The following is a 24,169-nucleotide window of genomic DNA, read 5'->3' as shown; positions in this document are numbered from 1 at the left end:
AACAACACCCTTTCTGCTAGAACACTGCTCTCCATGTGCGGCCAGAGCCTGTGACCTTACTCAGAAAAACCTTCAGGCATTAATGCCCAGGACACGCACTTGAACACTAGAAGCAAAGACTTATTAAAAACGAGTGGGTCTTTCTTGGGGGCGCATGGGTGGCTCAGTTGGTTAAGCGACCAACTCTTGATTTCGGCTAAGGTCATGATCTTGTGTTCTGAGATCAAGCCCTGCTTTGGGCTCTGTGCTCAGCACGGAGTCTGCTTGAGATTCTCGATTCTCTCCCTCTCCCTACCTGCCCTGCCCCCACTTGCACGAGTGTATGCTCTCTCTCAAATAAATGAGTAAAATCTTTAAAAAAATTTTTTTCTAAATGAGAGGGTCTTTCTAAAAGGATCCCCCCCACCCTGGGGGACTGGGTTTCCCTATTTTTCTAGGGGAGGGGCTTTTCCCTATTGGGACAATTTCCCTTACAAGTTGTGCCGTCCTGTGTTCTGCCAACTTTCCTGTTTGGCCGAGGCAGGAAATCCCCCAGATCACATTCTTTTCCAGACCATGAAAGACTAGAAAAGATTCCCTTCTGACCTTGTATTCACCCCAGTGTTATCCTGAGTTTTTAATTTTGGGTGGGTGGGGGGAGCAAGGTGAGTGGTGACAGATTGGGCTGAGTCAAGAGCCTGGAATCTGTCATCATCTTCAGGAAAACTTCCTTTCTTCAGTCCCCCGACCTGCAAAGCACACTTTTGACCTTCTACTGAACTAAATTAAGAATGGCTGTGATGGACTTTGAAGGCATTATGCTAAGTGAAATAAGTCAGGTAGAGAAAGACAAATACTGTATGACTTCATTTATATGTGGAATCTAAACAAAAAACAAAACAAAACCCAAACTTACAGGAAAAGAGATCAGACTTGTGGTTCCCAGGGACGATATAAACTTCCAGTTACATGATAAATCAGAACTAGGACCCTAATGCACAACATGATGGCTACAGCTAACACTGCTGTCGGGTACATAGGAAACTTGTGAAGAGAGTAGGTCCCAAGTGTTCTCATCACAAGACATTTTTTCCTTTTTTTCTTTTCTTGGTATTGGATCTGTATGAGAAGATGGGGGTCAGCTGAACCTATTATAGTAACTGTTTCACCATATACGTAAATCAAACCATCTTGCTATCTGCCTTAAACTTAGACAGTGGTGTATGTCGATTACTTTTCAATAAAACTGGGGGGAAAAAAGAATGGCCACAAACATTACGTGGTTTTGAAGCTTTAGATTCCATCCTTGGAGCACAATGGCCCTGTGTTCTTCCCCGGTGGGTCCGTGGTGCCAGAACCGTAGCGGGTTCTCAGTGGGTTTCGGTGTCATGGACCTCCACACATCAAAGTTTGCTGTTTGCAAAATGACAAGTCTGTCTAGGTATGTAAATCGATTCCGACTTTCTCTTTCATTTCTTTGCAGTGAAATGCAAAATGGAGGATGATGAGGAGGTTGCACCTAAGACCACCACCTTAACCACTGGTGGGATCTTTTCCCTTCGGAGCTTCGATAACCCTACGTGAGGAAAATGTACAAATTATGCTTCCTCTTTGTTGATTTTTTTTTTTAACGACTAGATTTGGTACATGTGAATACAGAATCTTTTCTGCACAAGATAGGATTTGTTGCAAACATGCTTTAGTGCATATAGTTTATCCTACGAGAGTACGAATCTAAACTTTCTGCATTATCTCCAAATTTTATTTTTTATCCATTATTATTTCTTCAGTGCTTCAGGTATATTCTTCTACACCAACTGCTGTTAAAATGTACAAGCTCTAGTTCCAAGAGACGTTGAAGTGCTTTAGTTACCAGTTTCCCACTTTGGCTGCTTAAATTTAAGTCCCAAACCTCTGCCGTGGGTTTTAAGTTTATCTGGTGAGTATTCTTTTCATAAAAAAAGACGTATTGCCTACGACCATTTCCAAAGGAGACGGACTCTTAACTCTGACTGCAAACCCAACAAGTTGAGACACTTAAACCCAGACAAAGGACTTTGGTTGTCAAATCCCCAAAGTACTATAGAAAGTTCCTCATTTGCTGGGTAAGCTAACTTATTACCCTTATTTGTTCTGCGGTTTGCTGTTAACCAGGATTCCCCCATTCAAAATGCCACAGACTTAGCCTCCAGGCAAATCCAAAAGCCTCATAGTTATTCTGGGTGGTTTTGACAAGCTACCACACATCTTAAGTAAATAGTAAAGCCTTTATTTTTGTGTTAAGAACAGCATTTTGAAAATAAAACCTATCTGCCCATGCTTTACAACCTTAAATTTGTAATATTTATATACAGTCATTTATGGTACACATTGATTGTCTTGAAATTTCTTTAACGATTTTTTTTTAATAAGTATGCAACAGTCAGCCAGGGGAGGATAAAGGTACATTATAAAACACACATTAATACATTTAATAAATATATATTATCTATCAAAAACGAGCTTTAGCTCTTTATCAATTAATAAAAAGCACCTGCTGAGAACTCTTGTAAGCTGGTATAATCATTGCATCATTGGATTATAAAAGCCACAACGCTCCCTTTCAGTTTGGGGTTTAACTCAGCACTGGCCGGCCTGGAAGACCACTCCAAGTTTACCCTTGTTTGGTGGGCCCTGATGGAATCTGTGCTAAAAGCACGGGATCCCCAGATTTTCCCAGTTTGCCAATTCTCTGAGCTGATTCCCTCACTCCCCACCCTCCATATCCAGTGGAGAAATCCAGGATAGAATGACCATTTTCTATTAAAAGGGGGGACAAGCGTGGCTGTTATAGTCCCAGAGTGATTTTGATAACCAGACACAGAAAGTATTGTGCTTACAATTAGGTATTTTGATCACAGATGCTCTCCTTCAGGTCATTTTCCCTCAACAAGTGTTGTTTACATAAACAGAGGTGCCATTTGATTTTGTATTTAAAGTTTGCTCCGTGGGGGCAACTGGTGGCCACAGTCTCTTGGCAAAGAGGTCTCTTTGTACCCTTCAGGTGGAGTCATTAGAAAAATACCAGTTCTCTGCTCTCTGCCCTCACTCCCCACCTCTGCCCCATTGGGAGGGCATCCAGCCCACTCTCAACCTTAAAGCCAAAATAAAACAAAACCCAGAATTGCAATAACGTATCAGAGATTTAAAAAGGGAGGGAGAAAAGGTCTCATTAAGTGAGGTTTCCCATGGCTCAAAGCTGGTTCCGTTTTTATGTTGGTGAAACGTTACTTTCCCCTTGTAGCCATTTATGCTGTGCTCACTTTATATGCCCGGACCACCAAGAACTGAGAGAAAAAACGATCAGGTGAATTGCTCCCTTCTGCAAGGGGGGAAGGGGGGGACTCTTGCAGACGGAATCACTGATGGGATCAGAGAGCTCCAAAGGACTCCAGAGAGCGGGGGTAAGCAACCATTTCCTGGCACGAGAATGTGTATTGCTGTCGTTTTTCATCGGACTAGACCGAGGTGTTTGTGGAGATTTCTGTATTTTCACAATCCTGGGTCTGCATGCAACCACCACCCCCATCCTCACCCCGGGTCCTAGCTTCTTTCCCTCCCTCTCCTCCCCAATACTCCCGGTTTCCAGTCCACCAATGACGCTCCTTGACAGAGGATTGGAATCTGATTCTCTAGAAGCAAGCACATGCTCTGGGCAGGGGTGGGGCTGTTTCCCAAAGGTCAGGTAGGGGTGGCATTCTGGTGCCATGCTTTTTCCTCCTCATGCGTGGCAACACAAGGAAATGCACTAGCTGGAAGGAAAACTTGGAGGAGGGCCACATAGGGATGGCCAAATTGGCTTGTTTACCCCATTGCTCTGCAAGGTTGCAGGGGGGAGGGGGACTGTGGCGAGGACGGGACACAGCAGAGACTAGGGCCTTGAGAAAAATCAGAAGGTTTATTAAAACAGCTCAGACATATTGGCTTATGAAGAGGTCAGTTCCCCCCCCCAACACTAACCTTTTTCATTTTCTTTAAAGGTTAAAGGCTTATGGGTTGTTTTATAGAAAAAGCAATATAGTCATTAGAGTATATGCCAAAGGACTCACCCTCATTTACACATTTCATGCCGTCAAGTTAAAACTCTTTGCATCACTGCTAGTGATTATGCTGGCCAAACAGTGCAGAGAACATGGGGCTTTGAATGGCCGAGATGTTCGAAATGCCAAATAACAAAGGAATGACTTGCTTAGGACAGATGGAAACCATGACAGAAACAATGGGCTTTGAAGAGAACCATTTTCATGGAACTTACAGAAAACCAAGTTAAAACATGTCCCACATACCCTCCAAAAGCAGCAAGAACCCCTGGAGCGCTCCACCCGTCCCTGGAACTTGCACTCCGTCAGCGTCCCACACCCGAGAACTCACTGCATGCTAGGCAGCAGAGTGTGCTCTCCCCCCTGGGATGCCCTGCCACGTGACATCATCCTGGAGAATCGCTGTGGCACCTGCCTTCTGGCCTGCCAACCCGGGGGGGCTGTCAGCTGATGGCCCATCTGAGCTTTGGAAATGAACATGGGAATAAAACTGGGAGAGGGCTCGGGGGGAGCACAGCAAGAGCAGGACGAGGGAGAGCTCATCAAGGGAAAGAGGCTGCTGCCCCAAGCGGGAATATTGCTCTGGCTCCCCCAAGGAGGGAGGCGGGCCTGCTTTTCTGCCGTAGACCTGCAGCAGGAGGCCCACAGAGGGAACAGTGGTGAGTCACCACTTTCTAAATGTGACGGTCACTTCACCTCCCAGAGAGCCTTCTCTTCATTGGCACATGCCGGGGTCCCTCCCCCAACTACTGGCTGTAAAGCTCATCCCGTGATGCGGCCGGGCCGCACCTTGGAATCACACCCATCACTCCTTAACTGCTCCTGACCCCCCTGAAATGTGCAAACCAACAGGCAAGCTGGTGGGAAAGTCCCCATTAGTCCTCCCAATGAAATAGTCATCTCCAAAAGGCCACCTGGGGTCCAGGACATGCTGGGGAGGGGCGATGGTGTGGGGACCCCCACAATCAACCAACACCAGCCAGGCCCACCGGCTGTGAATTTGGTTCTGTTCTACCCCCAGAGGATGAAACAGTCTTCCCAGCCACATTTTCGAGTGAGCCTAATACTATTTGCAATTAGCTTTGCTTTAGTTTGCAGGGATTGAGGTTGGTTTGGTATTACGTGTGTGCGTGTGTGTGTGTGTGTGTGTGTGTGTGTGTGTGTCGTTGGCAGGGGACGGGAGGGCAGTCGGTGTTAGCTTTTCGGTTCAGCAGTGTTCACATTTACACGAAATCCCCTTGTGTAGGATTTCTAGATCTCCTGGCTGTGAGGCAGCCTTGTTCGGCTACTGTTACTGATTTCTCCCTCAAGAAAGACACAGCCAGGGAATAAAATCGGTAAGAGAGATAGATTCTTATTCTCTGGAACTTAAAGTCTTTCACCAGAGGTGTCTTCCAGTGTAACTTGGCGGAGCAGTTGGGATCTGGAAACAAGGATAACACACTAAGAACTTTGTGCTTTGCAAAGTCAACATCAGAAACCAATTCGTTAACAATGTGCCAGAGATAAATTACCTTGGTTTTTCCTAAGGGGCTGAATAATTCCCAAGAAAAGCGGCAACCACTGTGTATGACACTGCTCTGTTCTTGGGAAGGCCGGGTCCCCTTTTCTGTAATCATGCACCCCAAATGAATGTCTCCTCACTCAGAAACCCACTTTGCTTTTTTCTAAGTCCAGGGTGTTTTTATACCCACTGGCCTTGAAGAGACCAGGAGGGCTCAGAGTGACTGACGGGGCCATTTTCTAACGTTATTTATTATAACCACAGGCCGAATGCTTTCGAGTCAGGCTTTTTCTTGGCACCGGACAATGAAACAGCCCAAGGGATGGCAGGGGGTTTTCAGAAAGCAAATCTGCGAGTCTATTTGTCTTTGAGCCTGTTCCAAACCAGTGCAAACCAATGCCTCGCATACCATTCAAAAGACCAGGAAAACCCAAATTCCCTCCAGAGATCAAAGACCATCCCCGACTTACATTAAAAAAAAGGAAAAGGAAAGAAAAAAAGCTCAGGTTGAGTTATGGAACTGGCACATGATATAGGAATGGAAGTCCAATTTACACGTGTAAACTGGCTTTATGCATTGTTTCTGAAAGAAGCATGTAGCTATGTTTGGAAATTAAATGTGGGAATGACAGTGTGTCTTTGGATTGCTGGAGAAACAAAATGATGTAATTGCATGGAGGCAAAATGTAAACAATGACAATTCTGCTGAAGGTCTGTTTGGCATCAGATAGTAAAACCTGTTTTTGTGCTCGCAGGAGAGAAATGATAATCACTCCAATTTCTTAAGACATCTTTTAAGGAGTGGAGGTGGGGGAACCCGGCACCCAGCTGGGTCACAGAGACGGGGTGGGGGGGGCCAGGGGGGGTACGCTAGGTTGGGTGTTCGCAAAATCTGCGGGGGTTTCACAACTCTGGGCTTTTCTTAAAAGTCACCTCCCAGGAAGGGGGGGTAGGCACCTTCTGCAATAATGAAAGCCAGAACTCACTGGGTACAAGAGCCCCAAGAAATAGGGACTCTTTCGAACGAATCCACAGATGGTTCACTAAGTATAGGTGGATCTTCCGTGCGTGGAGAAAGGGGGTAGGGAGGCAAAGAGAAATGGAAGCACTGCATGCATTCTAGCTGCAAGGGGTGTCCACTTGAGCCAGTGTGTGTGCGGGGCCCATAAGCAGCCTCCACAGAGCAGGATGCCCCCAGTGAAGCTGCCCCCAACACTGACCGCTCTTGGGCTTCCGGCCACAACATCACCTCTTGGTACTTACAGTCCCTCCATTGAGCACAACGGCCATCTCAGTGGGCTGATAGACATTGCTTCTAAACGGAGCGCTCGGTCTGTTTCCCAAGCTGCCATTGCGAAATCCCGCTGTTCGGAGAGCTGAGGGAGGTAGGAAGCAGCAACACAACACCAAAACAAAAAACAAAAAACAACCCGAGATTTTGTTTTCTTCCCCTGCATCAACACCATGCTCCCGGCACACATTACCCCCTCACCCCCCACCCCTCCCCATTGTCACAAGCCAGATTCAAAACAAAAGTCACAATGGGGCTTTGTTCTCTGGCTCTCTTGGAGCATGACCCATCTCAGTGGGGTTGGGAAGTTTGTAGAATCCAGGGCGCTTGCTGCCGGGGTGGGGGGCAGGGTAGAGCCTCTACCCTGCCCCCCAGCCCCTGCAGGCCCTGGGAGGCCAGGAAGCACCTCTGCATCCCTCAAAGGTCTCCTCTCTCACCACATTCATGCCAAGTTCAACATTACACCGTTCAACACCCGTCACTGTTTCTGGATACAAAGAGGCAGACAACCCTAAGAATGTGGACATCAAGTACATGATAGAGGCCGTCCTCATGGGAAAGTGACGGGGAAGAGAACACAGGGACTCCAACCCCGCGGGGCAGGGTGTTTCTAAACAGGAAAAAAGGGACAGCTGTAGCAAAGACGGCAAAATACGTCAGCACTTTTTAACCTAAGAGAGGTGGGTAAATGGCGTTTCCTATTTGCTGTGTCCTTTGAGAGATCTAAATTTCCTTTTTTTGCAGAGAAAACCCGAATTCCACAAGACATGGAGGAGACAAATGCATATTGCTAAGTGCAAGAAGCCAGTCTGTAAGAGCTATATACTGTGTGACTCCAACTATGATATTCTGCGAGAGGCAAAAGGACAGAGAAAGTAAAGACTCAAGATTGTGGGGGAGAGGGGGCGGTGAGGAACAGGTGGAGAGCACGGTGCATTTTTAGGGCAGTGAAACTATTCTTTATGATACTATAATGGTACATAGATGACATTACCCATCCATCCAAATCTGCAGAACTGCACAAACAAAAGAGTGCGCTCTAAAATGTAAATTGTGGACTTTAGTTAATAATAATGTATCAATATTGATTCACCAACTGTAACAAATGTACCACTAATGCAAGCTGTTAATAATAGGGGCATGTGGGAACTCCCTTAATTCCTGCTCAATTTTTTCGGTAAAACTAAAATTGCTCTAAAAAATAGTCTATTAAAAGCCAATACGAATGTAGGAGCACTATGAAAACAAAAGTCCATCTCAGTTGTAACACAGACTCTATTATTTTCATTCTCATTGAAGGCACTAATCTTGCTTTGCTAAGAAAAGCCTCACTTAAACTCTTGTCTGAAGAGGGGCACTTGGGTGGCTCAGTCGGTTAAGCCTCCAACTCCTGATTTCAGCTCAAGTCACGACCGACGATCGTGGGATTGAGCCCCCCCTGGAGCCCCGCATCGCATCGGGGGGCTCCACACTCAGCAGGGAGTCTGCTTTATAGCATAATAGGTAGTTTCCTTTTTTCCACTTTACACGGGGCACAGAGAGATTAAGTCACTAGCCCAAGGTCACACAGCTGAAAAGAGGCAGAACCAGCATTCAAAACCCAGGCAGAGAATCTGTGTTCTTAACCATCACACGATGCTGGCTTCAAATCACTTCAAAACACTTAGTTACTTAGAAGCAACTTGAGTTTAAGTGACATTAGAGAGGGACAGCTCAGCCCGAGCCAGACCAAAGAAACAGGCATGGTCGGAATGAATGTCTCCAGACACAGGTATACCTCTTTTGCTTTAGCAGCTCCATCCAAGCCTTCAAGCAGCTAGTTATGCATGAGCTGAGCAAGGAGATACCTCTCCCAGGAAGGAGAGAAGGGGGAGCCAGGGAGGGGCACCGGGGGCAGAAGAGGTAGTTCATGGGCTCTTAACTAGTCTCAAGTCCTAGCCTACACCTGCTTGAAGAGAGAGAGCACCCAATAGCACTGCTTTCCTTATAATGCACAGACCCGGCCAGCTGTGGTGGGGGAATCTGACCCCAACACATTTTCCTCAAACAAACAAAGGCTCTACTCTATCGGCCATCTGTGGGTGCCTTGGCCCCAAGTGTTGGCTATGACCGCCTTCTACCCTGGCCTGAGGTTAGCATGTGATTTCAATCTGGCCAATTAGATCCAATCAGAGCCAACTCTGGGATTTTTGCTCAAGCATCCCGGGGAAACGTTCCTCTTTTCCACTGGGACTCTGTGTAAGCCTAGAGTTGTGGGCTGCCATGATCCTAACAGGGCCAAGAGATGGAGGAAGATCAAATCTAGTCATCACCCGAGCCTCCTTGATCTAATGATTCCTGTAGCCAGATCTCCAGTATATTTGTTTTTTTGTTGTCGTTTTGTTTTTGCTTAAGCCAGTTCAAATCAGATTTTTTATTACTTGCAACTACAAGGGTCCCACCTAACACCCCACTCTGACCTGGGTCGGCTGTGAAAGGCAAGCAGGGCTCATCCGTAAGAGCATCCCCCCAGGAATCTTAAGTTTTTAGGTTGAATGCCAGCCTTCTATCTAGACTCTGCAGGTGAGGCTAGATTGGCCCTCCCCTCAAAGCTGATTCAGGGCCTTGCACAGGGAAGCTAAGAGTCAGAATTTAAATAGCCCTTGGTCCTAATGAGATCTGAGAGCCCAAATCCCCTAAAAGAAAGAATGCTTGTCTTTATTGCTCCTTTGAAAGGTGAACATTTAATATGCCTCGTTAACACTTTCCAAGATGTGATCTGAGGTGCTACATCCTTCGGTGCATTTTAATCTTTTATCACATACCTCATGCCTTGGCTGATACTTATTAATAAGCAGGAGGCTGATGAAGTGGTATATACCTGGGATCTCATTCGGGGGAAGGCAATCTGGGAGCAGAAGCCACTGGGGCTTGACTGAGCCACAGGCCACCTGGGGAATGCCCTTCCCATCTCTTGAGGACGTCAGGGATTGACTCTCAAGGGAAGAGAGCCCAAAAGGCTGGCTGGCTAAAATGCAAAATAAAGAGAGCCAGCTGTAACTCCTGGGCAAGGCCCTGGTGGGGCCTGGTGCCCTAAAATACAAGCTGGCTGAGGTCAGCATTCAAGATGACAAGAGCTGTTCCCAAAGTGGCAAGGGAACATGGCCAGGTGTTCCCCAGTCAGCAAAGCAAGGGTTTCTAGAACAACAATCCTAGCCAGGACTCCAATTTAGCCCAAGTGAGCTTTCTAAGGGAATCGGCTTTGCCTGGGGCCCACCCTGCCTGGTCCTGTGTGAATTTTGGTGGGCACACATTTGGGATGATCCAAAACAGGGCTATTAAAACAAAGTCTGACAACATCCAAGGTGAGTGAAGAAATGGGGCTCTCATACAGTTATTAAGTGGGGGGGAGGGGGGCGGGCAGTAAATTAGGTTAACTTTTAGGGGGCCATCTGGCAGTATGTATCAAGATTTAAAGGTGCAGACTCTTTTATGCATGTCTAGGAATTTTTTTTTCTTTTGTCTTGCAAGAAGTTAATTGATCAAGGGCACAAAGATGAATGTTCACTGCAGCATTACTTATATGGAAAGCCAGAAACAAGTGGAATAGCCACCAGCTGGGGATCAGAAAAATAAATTATTGTGCCCAAGGAAAGCTCCGCATCATGAAAAGGATACTACAGCTCTGCAGTCACTGACCTGGTACAATATTGGTTTAAGCAAACACACTACTTAGATCAGTGGTTACATCTTCAAATCACTCGGAGAGCTTGAGAAACCTAAACCCAAGTAGACTTAGCCAGAACGAGGGGTCAGGCATTGGTAATTTTTTTAAGCTGCCCAGTGTACAGCTAGGTTAAGAACCAGTCTATGGGATTGTGTGTGTGTGTGTGTGTGTGTGTGTGTGTGTGAGAGAGAGAGAGAGAGAGAGAGAGAGAGAGAGGGAGGGAAGGAGAGAGACTGTGTGCTCACTGAGAGATGTCTGGCAAGATGGAAGCAAATAGCAGTAGCTGCTTTTGGGCAATGGGATTTTGAGCAATTTTTGTTATTTTTACTTGCTGAAACTTCTACGTGATTATTCTAGTTTTTGTCACCAAAATGGAATGATAAAACTGGTTTTATTTTGGAAAAGAAAGAGGGGACAGAAAGACAACTTCCTTGGCTTTGGAATGTGTCAGTGTGAAATAGATGGGGGTGGGGGGGCACCTCTAGGGCCCCACCCCACCCCCATCACCCAGTGTGCTAGCCCTGGTACTGCTGGTTCTGACCTGGGTCCCAGATACCTTTGATCTCTGGATCTTATGTGGATAGGAAGGATTGGCTGCATTTTCACAAGAAAAAAATGCACGTAGTGGAAAACCAACTTCCCCCCTCCCTGCTCTTAGAGTGTGAGCTTAAACAAGTCAGCTGATACTCCTGGACCTCAGTTTCCTGCTCTATAAAATGGGACTGATAAACCCTGTCTCCTCAATGCACAAGTCATCCTAGTACATCATGAGCTCAGGGTCACTAAAGTGCTTTGAGGAGAGAGGATTAATTCTGTGGTAGACGAATCAAGCATTGGGGCTCTGGAACCAGCCTGCGTGGCCTCAAACCCTGGCTCTGCCTCTTAGGCAAGACACATAGCCTTTCTGTACCTCAGTTTACTGTCTGCAAAATGGACTTCAATGGGTTATCGTAGGGATTAAACAAGATTAGCCACTAAAATGCTCAGAATGGTAACTGGCCCACGGTAAGCACCTACTAAGGGTTAGCCATCCTTACTTTTGAAGACCCTACTACTTGGGTCGCTCTAGCATCCCCATTTTTCACTCCAAGTAAACTAGACCATCAGGTTCAATAACACTGATTCTTAGCCTTCTGGAGGTCACAGATGGCTTTGAGCATTTGACAAAGTGATAGACAAAAATTCCCCAATGAACGTACAAAAGTGCACATCCATTTCAGAAGTTTCCACTACTTTTGAGGTCCAGGGGAAGTCCATGGGTCTCATATAAAGAGGATCCTGTTCCAGAAGGACCCAGGGAAGAGGTGGTTCCACCAGACCCCAGGAACCAGCCAGGCTCCTGACCTCTGCTCATGATCTTCCCTGAGGGCCCTCTGGGCTCCCAGTGATGCTCCCCATCCTGACCCCCACCTTGTCCTGGCAACACGAGCGGACACTCATTCCCGCTAAATCCTTTGACAAACATGGGCTTGCTGGTCTGGGGCTTTCTAGTAAGATTGAAACAGCTCTGTTAAAAGACCACACCAGGGTTTCTAGCCCTATCCATGGGTGGGGCCATTGGTGTTCCCTCCTGTAGGTCTGGTGGGGAGCCGGAGGCGCAGAGGAAACTGGGCAGGTGGGGAGGGCTCTGGGTGACCTTCGAGGATCTGATGGCTCGACGTGCTTCCCCCCGTCTGCAAGGGACAGGCAGGATGCACTCAGGCATCAACCCCACAAGGCTGACTCTGCAGTCATGACCCCCTGGTGAACACTGCCCAGCTGCCTGGGTGAGCAGCACTGAAAAGGGGAGCATGGCCATCTGGAAATGGGCCACCTCCTAGCTTTACGTCCTTGGCAAGTTACCGAACCTCTCAGAGTCTCCATTTATTCATCTCTAAGATGGGGATAACAACAGGACCGCCTCACTGGGTGCAGCAAGGGAGGTTAAGGACTTAGAATAGTACCTGGCACACAGTTAATGCTCAGGAAGCAATGAGTATACTAGGTAATCAGTACCACCACCTCCTCCTCTACCACTACTGTTAATGTCATTATTATTATTATTATTATTACAGCTCCTGATCAATCCTCAGGCAACTGAGAAAAGGCAACTTTACTGAATCTCAAGTGCTGGGAACCTAGCCGACTCACTTGAAGTAATGACTCGAACAGATACTTGGGAAGCATCCGCCGCAGGGGCTGAGTGCCTACACCACATCCTCCAGGCTCACCTCGAATCCCGCTGCAGGGGTGATGGACAGTCCTGGGTACCCAGCCAGCCTCCACCTCTCGTGCCCACCAAACCTCTCAGAAGCCAGCGGTACTTACTTAGCCAGAGTAATGGGGAACGTGGCAATGGGAGTGGGAGACAGAGGACATACGTGACGATGGGCAATGGAGGAGTTGGCGGCAAATGCTGCAGGCTCCCCTGATTTGGAAGGTCAAGTCTGAGGCTCGTTCTGCATGCATCCCTGTCAGGACCGAGCCCCAGCTGCCCACAGCGGGAACCAGCTCATTGATGTACTTGTGTGGTTGCTTCCGCCTTCCTGGTCTCATTACCCCCCACCTCTCCCTTGCAGGGAACACCTCCCGGGTAAGTCAGCTGCACCCAAGTCTCAGGCTCTGCTTTCAGGGGAACCCAACCAAGACACACATCCAGCATGCCAGGTCCTGGGGGAGACCCTGAGGATGTCACTTCTAGAGGTGCATTCTCTCATCATTTCTGTTTTACAGATGGGAAAAACTCAGGCTCAGAGAGGTAAAGCAATTTGCTCAAAGCCACACGTCTAGGAAGAACAGAGGGCAGGACTTGAATCCAGGCCTCTGACTCCAGGGACCAATTCATATACTCCTGAATGAAGGTGGGGAGGAGATACGAGCATTGCCCCCAGTATCCCCTGCATCCATCTAGCACCTGCACTACAAACTCAAACACTTCCAGGTAGCCAGGGAATTAATGTTAGTATGTTCCAGCAGCTGGGTCAGGGAGCAATAGGGAGTGGTGGGGAGTGTGGTAAACACAAAATGGATCCCCATCTAAAGGAACGGCCACTTGGGCTGCTTCCGTAATTTGGCTATTGTAAATAATGCTGCAGTAACCACAGGGGTGTCTATATCCCTTCGAATTAATGTTCATTTTCTTTGGGTAAATAGCCAGGAATGCAATCCAGTTACTGGATCATAGGGTAGTTCTATTTTTATTTTTTTTTTTTAAGATTTTATTTATTTATTTGAGAGAGAGCAGGGGAGGGGCAGAAGGGGAGGGAGACACAGACTCTCCACTGAGCAAGGAGCCCCACATGGGACTCGATCCCAGGACCCTGAGATCACAACCCCAGCCAAAGGCAGACACGCAACTGACTGAGCCACCCAGGTGCCCCTATTTTTAATTTTTTGAGGAACCTCCATACTGTCCTGCACAGTGGCAGCTCAAATGTCCATCAATAGATGAATATCGGATAAAGAAGATGTAGTATATATATTATGGAATATTATTCAGCCATAAAAAAGAACGAAATCTTGCCATTTGCAACTCTCTACAGAGTAGAATGCTAAGAAAAATAAGCCAGTTGGAGAAAGACAAATACTGTATGATTTCACTCATGTGTAATTTAAGAAACAAAACAAACAAAGCAGGGGGGAGGAGAGAGACAAACGAAAAAACATTCTTAACTAGAGAGAGCAGATGGTTACGAGAGAGGAGGTTGGGGGTTGGGGGCAGGGGGGATGGGTGAAATAGGTAAAGGGGATCAACAGTCCACTAATCCTGATGAGCACTGAGTAATAATTGGAGCTGTTGAATCACTACATTGTACCCCTGAAACTAATATAACACTGTATGTTAACTACACTGGAATGAAAATGACAACAAACAAACAAACAAAGGAGCACCCCCAACTCCTGAGAGGTAGAACCTTCCAGCATACACTGGTTCAGATCAGCTCCAGACAGATACTGCCAGAGCTGACTTTGCCAAAGAGGTGCGAAACCTGGATTTTGATATTAAATTAGTTGGCAAAGGATGGGGGAAAATGCCGAATAAAAACCCATTTCTGGGCCAGTTGAAATACCGGGGGGGGGGGCAATGTTTGCCGGCTCCCATCTGCCAGGACTGCCCCGGGGACCACCCATCCCCACTAGAGAGGGAGAAGGGAGTCCTTTGGGGGCAAATGGGCCCAGAGCCTAACCCCGCAGGGTGGCGACCCCTTTTACCTGCATTGTGTTCGTCCATCGAGAAGGCCTTGTTCTCCATGTAGGTGCGTGGCAGCGGCACGTCCTCCTCAAACGCCGTCTCCCGCATCCTGGGCTGCGAGGTGTCGAAGTAGTTGGGCGTGTTCTCCTGCGGGGCTGGCAGAATGGTGCAGTGGATCTCCGGGATGGCGTGGAAGATGACGAAGACCCAGCCGCTGGCCACCAGGGTGATGGCCAAGGTGGGGTCGCCCCAGGCGTCTCCCTGCCGCAGCTCGGCGTTGCCAAAGAGATACATGGTCATCCAGGCCACCCAGATGAGCACGGAGAGGAATGCCGTGACCAGGACGCAGGCCCCGTTCTGCTTCCACTTCTTGAACTTGCCGCACAGCGTGAAGAGCGCCAGCCCCAGGGCGGCCACGAGCAGTACCATGTCGTAGATGAGGGCCATTACGAAGTCCATGGGCTCGTAGGCGCAGGCCGGCTTGGCATCGCGCAGCACGGTCAGCACCAGCCACTCGATGGCGATGATGACCTGCACAAGCATCAGGCACAGCGCCACGCCCACCAGCTGCCAGCCGGAGGGGCTCTTGCCGTGGCGCACCAGCCTCCGCACACGCCAGGCCTGGCTCAGCAGGCAGGAGAAGCAGAGCGCGAAGAGGACGCCCCAGAGGAACCGGCGGACCGCGCAGATAGTCTCGTCTTCCCGGATGATGAAGGCGAACGTCAGCCCGAACAGGCCCAGGGTCCCCAGGAGGAAGAGGAAGTGGAGGCCCACGGGGTCCTTCTTCTCCTTGTCCTTGATAAATGGCAGCCGCACCAGCAGGATGAGCATCAGGAGCAGCGTGATCAGGGCGCCCGCCCCAGCCACCGCCTCCACCACGATGCCCCAGATGGTGTCCAGGTCGCAGAGGGACACGTACTGAGGGAGGAGATCCAGTCCACAGCCCCGGGACGTGCTGGCGTTCTCAGAAGCCCCGGAGGCGATCACGAAGAGTAGGAGGAAGGCGAGCACCTGGTGGGTTTTCATCTTTCTCTCTGACGCCGGAAAGGTTCCAGAATATTGAGGACGGGGGAGATGTTTGGAGGGAGAAAAAGACCAGTTCACTGTAAGATTCCCACTTTCCTGACTTCTTTTAAGACCCACCTCATTTCGAACCTACTGGCCCATGAGGCACCTTTGACGGGTCAGAAAAAGGCAGCCCTTTGTCCAGAAGGCACAGCCCCTGGGCGGGGTTGGGGGAGTACAGGACCCTGATTCCGGCTCCCACCTGCAGCCTTGATCCCGCACAGTGAACACTCATGAATCATCATCACTAGTGGCTGAAGAGGGTGAGAGAGAGAGATCCACTCTCTCTGTATACTCTTTTCTACTCTTTGATTTTTATATTCTGTGCTATGTTTGACCTCTTCAAAAATAAGGGAATGAAAACAAAACTTTGAAGAGACAGCCATGAGCCCAGCACTGTGCTGAGAATGGTACGCACTGCCTCTTTTCAGTCTCTCAATGGTAACGGCTTAATATTTACCCACGCCTCACTCTAAGCCAGGCACTGGGCACATCCAGTCCTTACACTGGTGACAAAACAGGGTCTCCAGGAGGTTAGGACACTTGCCCAAGGTCATACCACCCGGCTCCTAGAAGCATGCCCTCATTTCCAAACACAGTGTATCCAAAATGAACTAGCATCCTGGGTTTCCCCTTTCCCTCGCCCCTCAGACCTCCCCCAAAGATCTCCAGAGAACCCACCCTCACTGCACCCCTGTCTGTCTCTCCCCCGTCTCCCTCCCTGCAGGATTCCCCTCGGCACTCCTTCGGGCCCCCATGAAAGCTGGACTCCACACAGCAACCATGGCAGTCGGGCTTAACCCAAGTCCCATATTGCCCCCCTGCTCCCTCTGCTTAAACGCCCCCAACCCATTGCTGGGAAAACTGCTCCTCACCCCCACCTCCTGTCACCCTCTCAGACCTTGGCCAAGGTCACAGCCCCATTCCTCTTCACCAGAGCCTCTTATTCTACTTCTTTCTTTGCTCTAATTGTGTCTTTTTTTTTTTTTTCTTGCCTGTTTACTTTGTTTCTTGCATTCCCTTCTTGCTCTTTTCCCTGTCTTTCTCCGCTGCAAGATGCAGGAGGACAGGGACACTGTCTGGTTCATCGGGGTAGACCAGGGCTTCTCACCTTGGTGTTGTTGACATTGCGGGTCTGACTCTTCTTGGCTGCCCTGTGCACGGTAGGACCTCAGCAGTACCGTGGCCTCTACCCCTAGATGCCCGTAGCACACCACTCCCCCCAACCCAAAAATCCTTCGACACTGCCGAATGTCCCCTGTGGGGGTGGGGACGCAAAACATCGCCAGGATGACACCGCTCGTGTGGACTCAAGCACCAGCACACCGTGCTGGCACAAAGGTGATGCTTGGTGGATGTCGAATGAGTGAGAGGCTCGTTCACCGGGACTCTTTCCTCTGCCCCTACTGCCACCAGCTCTTAACTTTGGAACGGAGCCTGCCCTTCAGAAAGCTCCAGCCTACACAGCTCGGCGCTCAGGCCTGTCTCCAGGCGGCTCAAGCTGGCCCTGCTGCCTTGGCTCCACCCGTGTGTGAGGCCGTAGCCAGCCACATCCAGGCAGCTCCGGTGCCTCCCTGGGGCTTCCCTAAGTAAATGCAGTATCGACCACCTCTCTCTCTCCCTCTCTGCTCCTTTATGGGGTTCCAGGAGCAGCTCTGATCCTGCCTTGGCTGTGAAGCCATTGACTGGGATAAATTATCGATGCCGCCAAATGAGAAGGAGCCTGGTGCTGCAGGGATTGTCACCTCTGCCTCTCGGTGAGAGAAAGGCAGGGTCAGAGCAGAAGGCATCTGGCAAGAGGTGCTTCTTAAACATGCACCCCAGCATCCCACTCAAGCAAATTAGGGGTGAGGATGCAGCCCAGATGTTGGCCCTCAAGACTCATGGTCCAGCCACTATTCATCCAGCCAATAAACTTCCCTTTTTTGGATTAGGCCAGTCTGCGCTGGCTTTGTGTTACTTACCAACAAAGAAGTTCTAGGATTCCTCCCACATCATGTGGCCCCCGTTCTTCCAGGAAGTCCTCCCTACCCAATGTCTAGGCATGTGGATACAACCAAGGGTAGCCAGGAGCTTTAGTGGGATCCAGTTGTCTCTAGTGGATCATCATCATTGTTAAGGATGCCCAGGAGGTGACAGCCACCCCACTCTACAGAACAATGTCTAGGATGATCATGAGGGCTGATCACTGCCTCACAGGATGAAGCTGAGTCTGGCTCATCTAGGATTGCTGGGGGGTTCAGAATTGCCCTCCAGAGTTTTCTACGACTGCCAGAGGAACCATGACAACAACTAACCCACAGTGCTCACCACACTGCAGGCACACTTTTATGTACTTCACATATACTAACTCCGTATAATCTGCACAATGACACCATGAGGCCATTACTATTACTATCTCCATTTTAAAGGAAATAAAACATGGAGGTTAGCTGGCTTGTTGGAGGTCACACAGCCAGAAAGTGGTAGAACCAGGCAGCAAACAACTGTACTCTTGTTACTTGGGCTCTTACTACAGACCTGGGCTCTAGAAATGTCACCTGGTAAGTGTGGCCTTTGCTGGCCAGTCTCTCCTGTCCCCCATTATGCTCTACACCAGTCCTTCTGATTTTTGTCTTTGTAGCATGTGCCACAATTTCCAAATATTTTATTACCCTCTGGGTGTGTTCTCCCCTCTCCCAGGTCCAGGGCTTTGTCTGTCTTGTTCTGCACTGACTCACTAGCACCTGCCACTCGGGCAGGGCTCACAGCCCAGCTGCCGAGCCAGATGAATTGGTAAAAGTGGTCTCGACCCTCATGTTACCCCAGCAGGACAGGTGTGCTCATTGCTGTCTTACAGAGGAAAGAACAGACGGCCGGAAAGGTTTGAGTCAAAGTTTGATCCTCAGACGGCAGCAGTGTGACCCGGGAGCTCGCTGGAAGTGCAGACTCTCAGGGGGGTGGGCCTAGCCCCCTCCGTTTCAACAAGCCCGGCAAGCAAGCCCCAAGTGCGTGCAGATGCTTGGCCACACCGAGGTGTGAGAAGCTGGGACCTATGCAGCCGGGGAAGCCAGGAGCCACAGCCCCCCAGACGTTCTGCCTCACCAACCCTGCCAGAGCCAAGCAGGTGGCACCCACTTGGCAGGTAAGCCCCATCCTGCCGCATCAGCCACTTGGTGCTTCCTCCCACCAAAAGAGCAGTTCTCCAGGAATCCCAAACTGAACAAGGCAAGATTAGAGGTTTCAAGTCAGCCGCAGGCAAGGCTGATCGGGACGGGATGAATATATGGCAACAAACCCATGGGATGTAGGCGTGCGGCTCCTCAAAAGGAGGAACGAACAAATGTGAACGAATGCACAAGGCTTGGCTCACATACTAATTACCTCTGCTGCCAGGCAGGCTCCCAGAAATGTGACTCATTCAGAGGCTCTTAAATACACGATCTTTCTCTCTCTCTCACACACACACACACTCTCTCTCTCTCTGTCCATCCCCCCCCCACCCGCAGAGGGGCCAGAAGCCTCCGGCAGGTGGTGGAGCACCGCACTCCATTTCTCCACGAGCTGGGGCCTACAGAGGCTGGAAAGAATGCAGGCAAGGTTCCTTGTGGGAGGACAGCGCTGCCTGCCTGAGGGCCACAGGCCGGGCTAGCAGCAGGGCGAACTTCCGACAGAGATCTTCCGGTTTCAAGTTCTGCCCCTGCCACCTGCTAGTACCTTGTGACCCTGGACAAACTGACTTTAGCCTTCTGGCCTCAGTGTCCTCCTCTGCAAAACTAGGGGTGCTCACGGTACCCATCCTGTGGGGTTGACAGAGGTAAGCACTTACATAAACTGTCTGCTCAATAAATAGAAATGATTGGCAAATATTCCGTCAGATGTTATGAACTTTGCCAACTGCTTTTCCGGGGGAGCAGTTGCCGTGGAGATGGGGTGGGAAAGGGGCTCCCCCCACCCCGGTGTTTGTCCATCACTGGTTTCCAGCCTCCTCCATCACACCAGGCAAAGCGGTCCCTGAGGTGGTATGAATGGGAGATGCCTTTGGTGGTGGTCTGCCCTGGGAACCTCTAAACTCACCTGATCCCCAAAGCAGGTGCTCTAAGCGGAAGCCTCACTGCGAAGGTGGTTTTCCCGTGGGAAACCCAGGCCAGCCTGGGAGCCCTGAAACCGGGTCTCTCTGTCAAGAAGTCAGAGGGAGGACACCCAGAGACCAGACACTGGCCATTCTCTTGGGAAATAAGTGTCCGCATCCACCCACTTCCCATATGAAGGGGTACAAGATATGGGGAAGATGCTAGAACATGGAAGGGAAAGAAAAAAAATGAGCAGGCGGGGAGGGGATTTTCCTACTCCTGGGCATAGTCAGGAGATCGGTACCTGGGTGAATGCCTGGCACAGAATTTATACTTTCATCAGTCTCCTCTAGAGTGGAGGCCCTCAGTGGGAGTGAAGCCAGACCTAACGATGTGACATGGGGCATTACTTAACCTCTCTGACCCTCGGTCTCTTCCTCTATAAAAGATAAAGATAGTGCTGCCTTCACAAAGCTGGTGTGAAAAGTACGTGAAAAATACTCTGCAAGGTGCTTGGCCCACAGGGAATACAGGATCCCTGCTTATTAAAAAGACAATCATGATTCCATCGTCCTTCCTGTTGGGAAAATGCGAGGTGAGGCTTGGCCAGAGGCTTCGTGGAATTCGCAGGCCAAGCTGGACTAGAACTCATTCTCCCAACTCCTGACCCGAGGCCTTTACACTGCACCTCTGGTTTGAGCCCTCACCCCATGCCTGGCAGAAGGCCAGGATTAGGCTGCGGAGGCAGTCTCCCCACGCACCCCAGCATTACACTCTGTCCCAGCCCACTCCGTTATAGCCGATGGTGCATTTCCTGCTCTGGGAGATTAAACTGTTACAAGGTTTCCTGACATTAAGCTCTTTCCCAGACCCACAATCTCACCCTCTGATATCTTTTCCAAGTTACACCATGTCATAATCTTCATTTCCTAATGTTGCCCAGACCACCAGCCTCTTTGGGGGCTCTTGAATTTAATAACCCTCCTAGGTTAGTAAACAGGGTTGCCAGAACACAAGCTCCATGATCCATGAATATGCAAAGTAGCTCCAATCCTGTAAATAAAAGCAATCATTTAAATGCAAATTGCATCCTTGGCTGTCCGTTCAGGGATGGATGGTTCCTCTTGGGCGGTAATTCGGAGAAGAAAATGTGACTAACACAGAACCCCCAGGAAGCTCTGCGTGAGTGCTTATGGGGCCAAGGGCTCTGGGTGGGGGCCACTTAAGGTGGACAAGAACTGCCTCAAAGTGGAGAGTGAATTTTAAAACCCTAGCCGCTCCCCAAGTGGGTTCACAGGACAGGACAGGCTCAAGACGGTCCCCACCGGCCAGACAGAGCCCCTCAGAGGCTCCCGGCGCCTCGCCATCCCCAGAGGCAGAATGAAAGGGGAGCTGCTTTCCATCTCCGTGTTGAGGTCAGGGGAGCTTTTAAAAAATCAGATCCCTTGGCTTCCTAATCAAAACCCTCCAAGGGTTCACTGGCCCATGGAGAATAAAACCTAAACTCCTTTCCATGGCCCAAAAGATCGTGCTCTGGCTGGTCCCTACCATCCTCTCTCCCACCCACCCCCTCCACATCTGCCTCCGAGCTCCAGCCACAATGGCCTTTGTTCAGTGCTAAACTCATTCCCACCTCCAAGCCTTTGCATTTACAGTGCTCTCTGCCTGCACAGTGGTCCCCCAAGATCTCCCAGAGGTGGGCCCTCCATCTTGCCAGGCTCGACAAAAATGTCACTCCTGAGAACCGTCTTCCCCACATACACAAACCCTCATCACTTTGACATCTTCCTGTTTTATTTTCCTGGCAGCCCTTACCCCAATTAGAAGTTCCATCTACTTACTATTTACTTACTTATTTACTATTTATTTGTTCACCCACCTGGCCAGTGCCCTGAGAGCCGGGACTTGGCCATTCTCTACACTGTAGTGCCCCAGCCCCAGATCTCTAGCTGGTACATTTACTGAAAGAACAAATTAAGCAATAAGGGTTTGAAGCTTCTCTTTCTAACAACACTGCTTGTCTTGCTGCCTGCCCCAAATGGCGACTCCTTTCCCCTTCCATTTTTCTCCTTCTCAACTCAGCTGACCCCTTTTCAGACTTAGAGCAGGGAACAGATAGAAAACCCTTCACTCCACAGCCTACAAACAAAACTGGCCTCGTGGAGGGCTCCCAACCAACAGATGATGATTTGCATTCTATTTACATGCTATTTGCATGCAGCTTCACTGGAAGTCCCAATCCACCGAAACCCCCCACCCCACCGAGGAAACTTCTGAATCAAGGGTCCTTGGCTGAAGTTCCGTGGCTTTTGTGCCAGGTCCTTCCCTCACTTTTCCCTCACTTCTCTTGTCTTTTCGAGGACCCCCAGTTTCTCCTGGGCTCTGCTCAAGTGCCCCCCATCCTGGCGCAGTTGGGTAGCCAATGTGGCGCGTGGGCCGGGGCCCCAGACAGGGACGCCGCTGCCCGCCACACTCCAGGGGCCTTTGTCCGCGCTCCAAGGAGCCGCCCCCTTAGCGAACGGGGGACGAGTTGGGAGGGGGTTGACTGGCTAGGCCTGGGTGTGACAGAGCGAGAGGCAGGGAACGAACTCGAGAGCTGCGCTGGGGCCGTCCTCTGTGGCAAGGTCGGCGCCCCGCTGCCCGGATGGCTAACTAGCTCCCCCGGGCCCAGGCCCCGTGCGGGCGGGAGGGATCCCGGGATGTGCGGGGCTGGGAGCCCGTGTCCTCCAAGGACAGCGAACGCACCACAGCACACGGCTAGTCCTCAGCCCCAGCCTGGTCGGAATAGAAACGCCAACCCCCCGCCATTGTATGCAACCGTCTCTCGTTTGTCCCTCAGCCCCAGGTCTCAGCTCTGCCTCTTTTCCTCCCGCAGTGTTCCCCCCTTGTCCCGTAGTGCGCAGGCACCGCCGGCTGCGAGCCTGGCCCCCGGTCCCTGCGGCAGGTGCGGCCGCTCACCCCCAAAGCCTGGTCCTTATAACCGCAGCTCCGTCTGCCCTGCGGTCAGCCCCCACGGGCTGAGCACGCGGCCCCGGGACCTGCCGGCGGCTCCCCTCCCACGACGAGTCACTCGGGTACGGCTGGACTCCCGCACACTACTCCCAGCTGTCCTTTACCTGCGATCAGAGACTTGGATCTCCACCTGGTCCGGGTACACAGCACCCTCTCCTCCTCCACCCCCCCCCCCCGCCCCGGCATAAAGGTCTCCGGCCCTCCCCTCCCCCCGCCCCGCCCTCTGCAGCTCCTCTCCGGCCTCACTGTGGTTTCCCCCCCTCCCCGATTCCCCATCTTTCTCAGCAGACTAACCCCCCGGGGGGGCTTAGAGGGGCACAAGAAGCAGACTCCCCAATTCTCCGAAGTCCACGGCGGGAAAAGTTTCTGGGGTCCTAGCAGCGCCCTCCACCCCATAGGCGCGCCTCGCACTCACCGACCCCCGCGGCCTCGCAGCGCCGACGCTCCTGCTGGTTCTCGGCCTCAAGTCACATCTCTGCAGCGCGGCCGCGGCCCCCGCCCCGCGCGCACCCGCCCGCCCGCCGGTCCTATCTCACTGCATCGCCCTCGCGAGCCGCTGCCGCGCGAGGCGCCCCCTGGCCCGGCCCGCTTTGCTGCAGCCGCGGCGGCCCCGCCCCTCTAGCCGGCCCGCCCCCTCCGACCCCGCCCCCCGGGGCATCCAGCTCCGCCCCTGGCTCCTGCCCAGCAGGCTGCTCCTCGCTGAACCCAGGGCCAACGGCTCTGCGTCTCTCCATCTTCACCAGCGCAAGCCCCTAGCTCGTTGCCCGGAGCGCTGAGACGACCTCCTTCCACGGTCCCAGATTTGGAGACACTCCCTCCACATCCACAGTGCACCCATAAGCAGTCCAGACGCACCGGACATATCCCCAAGTTGATTCATTTGCAGGAACACACACACAGAGGGATACTCCGACGAGTGTCCTAGTACAGGGGCTTTTTTCCGCCCATGACACTCTCCAACGTGGGTTCACAAACAGTAACTTCCCCTCAACGGACAAGCATCAGGTCCTCGACACAGAAAGGATCCCGCCGCGCGCGTTCCGAAGGATCCCAACCGGCGCGGCTTGGTATCCTCTAGCGGGTGTCCGCCTGGGCACACTCCATTCCCCCCACCCCGCCCCAACTTGTCCTTGTCCCTTTGCGCACATTGCTCAACCCTTGAGTCCTTGACTACCCCAAACATGCACGTTCACAGGGTGCACCCCTCACGTAGGTCCTTACGCAGGATCTCCACCACCAACGCTGCACACATCACCCACGTACACACACGTCCACCACCACTCTCCCCGGCGGCACACACCCCGCCGTCC

The 24,169-nt window shown here is 50.9% G+C and overlaps 2 protein-coding genes across 8 annotated transcripts in view; one reads left to right on the top strand and one right to left on the bottom strand.

Moving 5' to 3' along the window:
* The window catches only part of IQCK (IQ motif containing K), a 136,179-nt gene extending 121,581 nt beyond the window's left edge, over positions 1–14,598 (top strand). For 2 of the 6 annotated variants that reach the window (XM_036076040.2, XM_036076036.2), the window contains one exon: positions 12,614–14,598. In XM_036076040.2, coding sequence (XP_035931933.1) covers positions 12,614–12,658 — 45 coding nt within the window. In that variant the 3' untranslated portion in view covers positions 12,659–14,598. Of the gene's footprint in view, positions 1–1,462; positions 2,314–7,597; positions 8,368–12,613 lie in introns of those variants that run through there. The other 4 variants (XM_036076033.2, XM_036076041.2, XM_036076035.2 and 1 more) reach the window with 3 other exon arrangements.
* Positions 2,228–23,431, bottom strand: GPRC5B (G protein-coupled receptor class C group 5 member B). 2 transcript variants are annotated; one of them, XM_036076031.2, is made up of 4 exons: positions 23,275–23,431; positions 14,751–15,764; positions 6,826–6,938; positions 2,228–5,481 (listed from the first exon to the last, which is right to left on the bottom strand). In XM_036076031.2, the coding sequence occupies exons 2-4, from the start codon at positions 15,754–15,756 to the stop codon at positions 5,437–5,439; spliced, it is 1,164 nt and encodes a 387-aa protein (XP_035931924.1). In that variant the 5' UTR covers positions 15,757–15,764; positions 23,275–23,431; the 3' UTR covers positions 2,228–5,436. The 2 variants fall into 2 exon arrangements, with proteins under 2 accessions (XP_035931924.1, XP_035931925.1); XM_036076032.2 differs by lacking the exon at positions 23,275–23,431 and adding an exon at positions 22,964–23,010.
* Between the last annotated feature and the right edge of the window lie 738 nt (positions 23,432–24,169).

The sequence above is a fragment of the Halichoerus grypus genome, chromosome 6 (assembly GCF_964656455.1).
Source record: "Halichoerus grypus chromosome 6, mHalGry1.hap1.1, whole genome shotgun sequence".
NCBI classification, from domain to species: domain Eukaryota; kingdom Metazoa; phylum Chordata; class Mammalia; order Carnivora; family Phocidae; genus Halichoerus; species Halichoerus grypus.
This window is presented reverse-complemented; position numbering and strand designations above follow the sequence as displayed.